The following is an 8,856-nucleotide window of genomic DNA, read 5'->3' as shown; positions in this document are numbered from 1 at the left end:
TTTCATCACTGTGTGTGGTATGTGTAGAATTGCTGTGCTCATAATAGGACAGTGTTCCATAGGCTCACAGACCTTGAATTCCATCAGCACAATGGATTCGCTGGCACGCTTTCAAAACAATTCGCTGTGGGCAATGAATCCCTGAAGTAATTAATTTTGTCACCCTAAAGGAGCATAAATCAAATTCACCATACAAAACATATAAAATAGACATCTCACTCTCCATATGTGCCATTTTCAGAGAACCACAAGAGCACTGTTAAGATTTTTTTTTTTAATACATTTTTATTCAGCAAGGATGCATTAAATTGATAAAAAGTACAAGTAATGACAATTATAAAGTTTCAAAAGTTTTCTTTTTCATTTAAATTCTGTTGTATAATATATAACTCTATATTCATAAAAGAATTCTGAACGAAAATGTATCAGTTTCCACAAAAATATTAAGCAGCACAACTGCCTTCAACATTCATAATAATAAGAAATGTTTTTGCTCACCAAATCAGAATGATTTCTGCAGGATCATGTGACACTGAAAATTCAGCTTTGCCATCCCAAGAATAAATTACAATTTAAAACACAATCAAATGGACAATTATTTTAAATTGTAATAATACTTTACTTTTTTGTTTATTGTATTTCTCATCAAATAAATGCCGCATTGGTGAGCAAGAAATGTCTGTATATATGTACATATAATGTATTTAAAATGTATTTCAAATTGTATTATTAAAATAATCTATTAAAATGTATATATATATAAAATGTAATATATAAAATGTAAAGCATTAGTTAAAAATAATCTATTAAGATGTAATATTATTACTGATTATTGTTGCTTTTAAGAAATCATGAGAGAAAAAATAGGGAAAAATAAAATCTGCATATTTATGTCAAACAAATATAATCAGTCATCTCTCACACAGTATACATAGATCTCACATATAAAAAATATAGCAGCCTTTTTTAGAAAAAATTTGAGGTCCTTGTCATGAAAAAGTTGTATTGTATCATTTCAAATATGACTGAAGGTTTTTAGTTTTGTTTTGTTTTTTTGGCGATGCATAGCACTGCAACCTTGCAACAGTTCATGAAGGCACACAAGGGTTTTAGGTATCAGCCAAGTCTTGTGATGGCTTGTTGCTGCCTCTTGAAAGTTCATGCCTAGCCCTGCAGTAATGGAGCTCTCATTGTGCGTCTATGGCACGTCTTCTGTTTCATTATGCGGTACTCAAGGCCGGTGGCCCAATCAACACGACATCTGGGGCTTCTGAATCAACAATAACTAAAAGGGTTCTCGCTGACTAAAGTAAGACAGACCCCACGCTCAGCTCGCAGGCTTAGTTTCCGGATCCAGCACTAAAACAAAACGGACTTCACACCCTAGTCACACGGGACAGCTAGAGAATAACAGTGAATAGAGGAGCAGAGGAATGTATGTTTCGCACAGGCACGAATTGTTACATGAAGGGTCATAAACATGGTTTTTGCAGTGAGGTCTGGATTATTTATCCCACATTGTTAAGTGCAGCGGGTGATGAACCGGCTGTTTGGAAAAATGAGAAGGCTTGGAAGGATGCAGGCAAACAGCATGAGTATTTCATTTTAACAGACGCACTGTTTTTCTAATGGTAAACTGATATGGAAATATGATAAACGTTTTATTAATCTTTTCATTAACATTTTGCTTTCAATTTAAAATGTTTCCATGACTGTTAAGTTAAGGGATAGTTAACCCAGAATTCAGCATTTGCTCACCGTCATATTCCAAACCTGACTTTCTTTCTTCAGGGGAACACAAAAGAAGATATTTTGAAGAATGTTTCAACTTTTTCAATACAGTATAATGAAACTGAAACAACAACACTACATTCTGATCGATCCTGTTGACTTTCACTGTACAGACTTTAAAAAGTGGGATATTTCTCGAAATATCTTCTTTTTGCAGAAGTAATGGAACGACATGAGGGTGAGTAAATAATGACAGAAATACTATGGAACTCAGTGGCTACCAATAACTGTTTTGTTACCAATATCTTCAGTTTGTGTTCAACAAAAGAAACTCATACAGGTTTGGAACAACTTGAGGGCAAATGAATGACAGAATTTTCATTCATTCAATTTTTGGGTGAACTATCCCTTTAAAAATAAAGGTTCTTTATTGGCATCTATGGTTCCTCGAAGAACCTTTAACATCTACAGAACTTTTCCATTGCACAAAAGTGCCTTATAGTTAAAGTATAGTTAAAATGTCCTTCACACTGAGAAAAAAAAATGGTTCTGTTAAAAACTGTTCACTGACAGATTCTTTGGGGAACCCAAAATGGTTCTATGACAATAATGCAAAAAAAAAAACAAGTTTAGAACCTTTATTTTAAACAGTGCTATAGTAAAGACTTCTGCAATGACCAAACATAACTATATGCCCATGCTGAAGATGAAATCATTTCCTAAGTTCAATGTCTTTGAATGGCATTGTGTTATTTGGCAAGGCTATTTGGGTGCATCTTGATCATTTGACCAACCATGTGCTGACCTGAGAGCAAATTTCTTGTTGGTTTTAGATCAAATTATCGCAGAAACATCATCTGTATACTGTCATAAAGCCTATGCTATTTCTTTTTGGTGTCGTTCCAGAAAAATCTAAAGGCTACCATGTAAATAGTACTGACTGCTTACTGGGTCATTGACATCCTCAAAGACCTCCTTTCCTTCCTTTTTTGTAATGTTCTGTTATCAACTTGACAGCATTTGCTGCCTCGCTATCAAGTTAAAGCAACAATAAATGACATTATGACCATAAGCTACGTGAGGATTGATTGATGTATCTGAGAATTACTGATAGCAGCATAATTTATCCGGATATACAAAGGGGTCGAGGCGTATCCGGAGTCTTTCCTTTCAGAAAGCATCTGGGATGCCTCTACTGGAGCCTTGTCATTTATGCCACACGTTAAACCGAGTCCAGAGAATAGCATGTATATTATTAGCTGTGTAGCAGCTGAGTATAAACTCACTCTATTAATAAACCTAAAATTATTTCAACCCTATCCATACACTAAATATTCCTCCCAAGAAGAATGTAAGAAAGGTTGGGGCTAGTTGTCACAAAGGCCATATTTTAGTATCTGTTATGTTTGGGTCTAGTAATTTCGAGTGCATGTTTTCTCTATTTTCGGTTTTGTATGTTAGTTTCAGAATGCTTGTAAATTAGAATAAACCAAACCACACTGGCATACATTCTGTTATAAGTCGATTATTTTAACTGAAAGTTTGAAAGGTCTTTTTAGGACAAGGGTATTTTTCATAAATAATAATTTAAATAAAACATAATGTAATCAACTGTTTAATTTTAATACTATTTAAAATGATTTGTTATTACGTTATTTCGTTAATTACATATTCGTTGTACTGTTTAAATGTAGGTTACAAGTCTATAATAAGCTGTTTAATAGTATAGGTTAATTTGTGACAACATGTTTTCAATGTCTGTTGAACATACTGTATCTTTTTTTTTCCAGTGAAATAACAGTGGAACCTCTTTCTTTTAGCCAAGACTTTTAAGGTATGTGTCTACTCAGGGACTTTCAAAATGAAACCTCAGAAATATTTACTAGAGTAAACAAAGACAACTTGCCCCACAGTGTCATCAGTTCCTCCAGTCACACTTTACATTACAGTGTCAACAAAGTAGTGTTATTAAGTAATTGCATAAGTGCTGAGCAACACTAATTCTGATAAACATCATATGTTTTGTAGTAGAGCTGCCTGTCAGACTTTGTTATTAGTTTGTAGAAGATGGGCACAACAATATACCTTGTTATACAGTAGTTCAATCTCTCTCATGGCAGTTGGCACGGGTTTCTTGAGTAGCTCCCTGTTAAACTGGAGCAGGCCATGTGGGATGGGGTTGGGAGTCACAGTCGGGTCAAGTTACATACAAAAAAAATCAGGTTGTAAGGACTCCTCACACCCCTCCCCAACACTGCAGTGTTCAGCTCCAGAGGGTCCACGCGCTTCTTACAAGTTTTCTCCGAAACTCAACCAAGGATGGGACAAGACGCAGGGAATTTACTCCATGTAGCGTTTGTCCAGCGCGAGTAGGATTATTTACATTCGAACTTTTTTCCCCTAACTCTTTAGGGACAATTTAAAACTTTTTTTTTTGTTGTAAATTAACTGATTATCTTTTTTCTCCCACAATCACTTGGTTTACATCTTTTACATTTTTTAATAATTCGTTTTTACGGTTATTTCTTCATATGACTCGTTTAAATAGAGGTCTAATGAATTTCAAGCAAGAATGAATCAGTTTATCGTTAGTTTCCTAATTTTGGCGCTGACCACCAGCGCGCTCTCCTCATCCGTCTCGCCGGAGAAGAGACACTCCGGCGCGGATGACAGCGCCTCAACACTGGCCTTTGTCTTCGATGTTACCGGCTCTATGTACGACGATCTCAAACAGGTGATAGATGGTGCTTCTCGGATCTTGGAGAGAACCCTGAGCCGCAGAACAAGACCAATCAAGAACTTCGTGCTGGTTCCTTTCCATGATCCAGGTAGTTGCACAATCCTATATTTCTGCTTTATTATTAAAGTCAATTATAAATGATCCATGTCAGTTACTTTACCTCATATAAGTGATTCCGTAGAATAAATAACTTCTGACTGGAGTAACACTTGATGAAGTTTGTGAGGCCAAGCATTAAAGAATGTCTGGGAACTAATATGAATAAAGGTGTTCGGGCTGCTAGGAACATCTTCACCACCAGGGACCGCTGAAAGGTAGTGATCCATGGCATCATGGAGTGATGTTTAAAGATGCACTGTCAGTTTTTGTGTGTTTTAGTATGTTTTATTCTACATGTAGCAGGTTGCCCTCTCATGGGAGCCACCATGTTAACATCACATGGTCAACTAGTTATGACCAAGTTACTACTACTACTATGACAAAAATAATAACATGATTACTTTATATTTAAAGAAACAGGATGGTATGAAAGGAATAGGAAAAAAAATAAACCCATGTAACAGCACAAATCACCAACAATGTTGACATTTAATCCAATAATGTCCATTTACATTAAATCAAGAAAAACACACAACGTGAAACAAAAGATAAACAAACAGTTTTGGTGTGAAATGTCAGCAGTTAGTAAAGGCATCCAGGCCAATGGGTGTCAGGCCAACTGGCTATAGTCAGGTTAGCAATGCCATGCCATATTGAATTTAATGTTGAAGAAAATGAGGCTGCGAGGGAAAGACTTGCAGTCGTTACAGTAACATGCGTTGATTTTTGATTTTTTTCCCACTAAGACATTTCGTCAGCTGCACAGTTCGTGTGCTGTCAAACAACAGTACTACCCTGTGCTACCCTGACTAAAATCCATAAGCTACATATTAACAAAACTCACTGAGTGCACCTTTAAGCAGCAGGACTGTATTTTATTTTTGCCATTTACATTTTGTTCAGTGAATTTTGAGCAGGTTAATCTGCAAATCATGTCATCATTTTTCTGTCTATTACTGAATGTTTGTCATGCTCATGAAATCTGTTTAAATTCCACATCTGGTCACAGACTGCAGAGAGAATACTGTGTTCTCAGGTATGCTTACACAATGTAACCTAGTTCAAACCAGCTATCTGTTAGCCTTGGGGGGGCAGGGTGCCCAAGGAGCTGATGAGAAGCACATGTTGTCTGGTAGTATGTAATTAACACAATCACCCCCAGTCCTCCATCCAATTCTCCGGAAGATTCAACCCAGCCCCCCAGTCAGAGGAGAGACGTCAGTCCTAGACTGGTAGGGGGATGGTGACAGTCCTTCCCTCACCTTTTAATGTGGCCTTCCCTTGGGGACCTTGTAAACTGCTGAGATCACAAAGACAGACAGAAAGGCGTTACAGAAACACAACTTAATGGCCCCACACAGCCGAGAGAGGGATGGAGAAAGTGCAGAAAATGAAAATGAATGTTAGAACTGGGTGCATTGCTGCTTGAGTACATTAGTATTTGTGTTTGTGTTTCGAACCCTGCTGGAAGAAACTAAACCAGCTTCAGTTGGTTTGCTGGTCTTAGCTGGTTTAAGCTAGTCTAGCTACTCTCTCAAGCGGCCAGCCTATGCTTGTTTACAGCTGAGAATGTTATATTAATATTGATATTAATGTTGATAAAATATCATTAATATATATTGTAAAATATAATAGTACATGTTCAAACATCCTAAACCAGCCTTAGTTGGTTTGCTGGTCTTAGCTGGTTTAAACTGGTTTAGCTGCTATTTCAAGTCCGTTTACAGTTGGTTAAACTAGTTTGATGTTTACAACTTCCCCAAACCCCACTAAACTAGCAAAACAGACCAGCCTATGCTTGTTTACAGCTGAGGATGTTATATTAATATTGATATTAATGTTGATAAAATGACCTTAATATTAATTTTTATTTTTAATATAATTTAATATAATAGTACAAGTTTAAAAAACCTAAACCAGCCTTAGTTGGTTTGCTGATTTTAGCTGGTTTAAGCTGGTTTAGCTGTGCCTCCAAGCCAGTTGACAGATGGTTTAACTAGTTTTATGTTTACAATTTACCCAAACACCTCTTAACTAGCAAAACAGACCAGCTTGACCATGCTATGCTAGTTTTAAGCAGAGAATGTTTCTAAAATAATAATATCAAATAATATTAATTTTTATAACATATTCTCAATATAATATAATATAATATAATATAATATAATATAATATACAGACTGAAACAAACACTAAATCAGCCTTAGTTGGTTTGCTGGTCTTAACTGGTTTAAGCTGGTTCAAGCTGATTTAGAGATGGGTTGCACTGATTTTAAGTGCACTGGTTTTAAACCAAAAAAATAATTAAATGCTTTTTTTTCAGCATAGCCTGATTTTGTAATATTAATATTAATATTGACAAAATCATTAATGTAAGTATTTATAATGTATTATTATTATTTCTAATGTAATGTAACACAAAATTTGGATTCAATATAAAGTTTGTTGGCATTCAGTGCCGAAGATCATAACTTAAATGTTTTTTTTATTAAATAATGGTGTATTGATCTGTCCGATTCACTCTCAGAAGAAGATATACTTTTCCTCAGACATATTCCAAATTTTTCTCTTTTGTTCATTTTCCCAAAGCACTGTCAAATTGTAATCCACCTCTTTGTCTTCTATTTTTTAATAACTTTTAAAATTATATATGTATTTTTTTTTTTTTTTTTTTTGGGCAAAGTAATAAACCATATGGGATATCTGACCCATACTCAGATCATAAACAATACATCTTCTTTATGCTTTTTCATCCATGTGCCATATATTCAGCTCTCTAATCAATCAGCTTCTGAGTGAGTCCAAACAAGTGCCAAATTCAGGGAGGACACAATTCATCCATAGACGAATGAATGGGAGAGATAGACACAAGAGATATAGTAGTGAAAGGGGAAGAGGTCAGAGATTATCTAGGTGGATGATGACAATCTTAAACAATGATGCAATGAGGTTATGCACCCAGTCTGGTATTGCATGAGGACTGCTGGAATTTTGCATGGTCTTTAATTTATTGTCTGAGCTGTCAAAAGTTTCAAGACAGTCATTTGTATCCGCAGATGTTGATGAGGCAGAATCCGGGACAAATGTGTTTTGTGATTAGGAGTTGGCTGGGTCTGTAGCTAGTTTGTTAGTCTGATCTAGAGACAGTCATTAGTAGGGTCATATCTGTGGAAGAAGCTTTGGTTGTACCTAATCCACACTGTTTAAAACTCTTTAATGAGGGTGAAGAAGGTTCATCTTGTAAAAACTCCTGCTCCCCAGGGATATGCTTGTTGAAGTGTTGTGATAGACTTTCCAAAACTATGCTCACGTAAAGCCTTTTTAAAGCTTTTGTACACAATTAATATGTAATGTAGATGTTTCTTAATTTCTTGTTTTTCCTCTCCAGACATTGGTCCTGTTTCCATCACAACTGATCCCAAGAAGTTCCAGAAGGATCTTCAAGAGCTGTTTGTTCAGGTGGGCACCAGTCGAGAATGAAAAAAAAAAACCTATGTTGTAAGGATTAGTCTTTTTTTTTTTTATGGGATCCAGTAATCATATGAAAAGTCAAGTTATTTGATAGGGGTTCATTAATATTAGTTGTTTTACTGGTCCTAGCTGTTTTAAACTGGTCAAGCTATTCTTCCAAGCTGATTTACGGATGGTTTAAAGGGGTCATATGATGTTGCTAAAAAGAACATTATTTTGTGTATTTGGTGTAATGAAATGTGTTTATGCGGTTTAAGGTTCAAAAAACACATTATTTTCCACATACTGTACAGCAGTGGTCACCAACCTTTTTAAGCCCAAGATCCCTGAACTCGGCCTTTATGAAAGACAAGATCTACCTATTGAAGAATTGATAGAAAAAGACATCCCAGATTGTACTTCAAATTTGAGGTCTTTTACTTAGTATTTTAATTAGTGATGCTCCGATCATAGCTGATTCAGAATTCAGATTTTTTTTTCTTTCTTTCTTTTTTTTTTTAACTAGCAAACTGGCTGATTCTGATACTGATATTTAAACAAATTTATTTATTGGCTATTTGCTTTATAACAAACAAACTGGCTTCAAACAAAAATATCTAGCCGTTTGAAATTAGAGGCAACCACTGCATTTTAATCACGATCTGCACGGGCAGTTGTTTTTTATTTGATTTAGATTAATTTCAGGATTTAAAACAAAAAAAGAATGGTCTGACTTTAGGTGTTATTTATTTATTTGCTACATAAAACATCTGCACGAAACAAAAACAACAGGGCTGCGTTCAGCCCCGACAAAAACGGTGCAAACGTTTTTTAAA

The 8,856-nt window shown here is 35.4% G+C and overlaps 1 protein-coding gene across 1 annotated transcript in view; it reads left to right on the top strand.

Annotated features, from left to right (window-relative positions):
- Window positions 1–4,303: 4,303 nt before the first annotated feature.
- Window positions 4,304–8,856, top strand: part of LOC107667509 (hemicentin-2-like) — a gene marked incomplete at its 3' end in the record, with an annotated part of 39,150 nt that continues 34,597 nt past the window's right edge. The window contains exons 1-2 of the mRNA XM_016459189.1: window positions 4,304–4,559; window positions 7,959–8,029. Coding sequence (XP_016314675.1) covers window positions 4,304–4,559; window positions 7,959–8,029 — 327 coding nt within the window. The remainder of the gene's footprint in view (window positions 4,560–7,958; window positions 8,030–8,856) is intronic.

The sequence above is a fragment of the Sinocyclocheilus anshuiensis genome, unplaced genomic scaffold (genome assembly GCF_001515605.1).
Source record: "Sinocyclocheilus anshuiensis isolate Anshui unplaced genomic scaffold, SAMN03320099.WGS_v1.1 scaffold1132, whole genome shotgun sequence".
NCBI lineage: Eukaryota > Metazoa > Chordata > Actinopteri > Cypriniformes > Cyprinidae > Sinocyclocheilus > Sinocyclocheilus anshuiensis.
The sequence above is the reverse complement of the archived record's forward strand: the minus strand, read 5'-3'. Positions and strand labels throughout refer to the sequence as shown.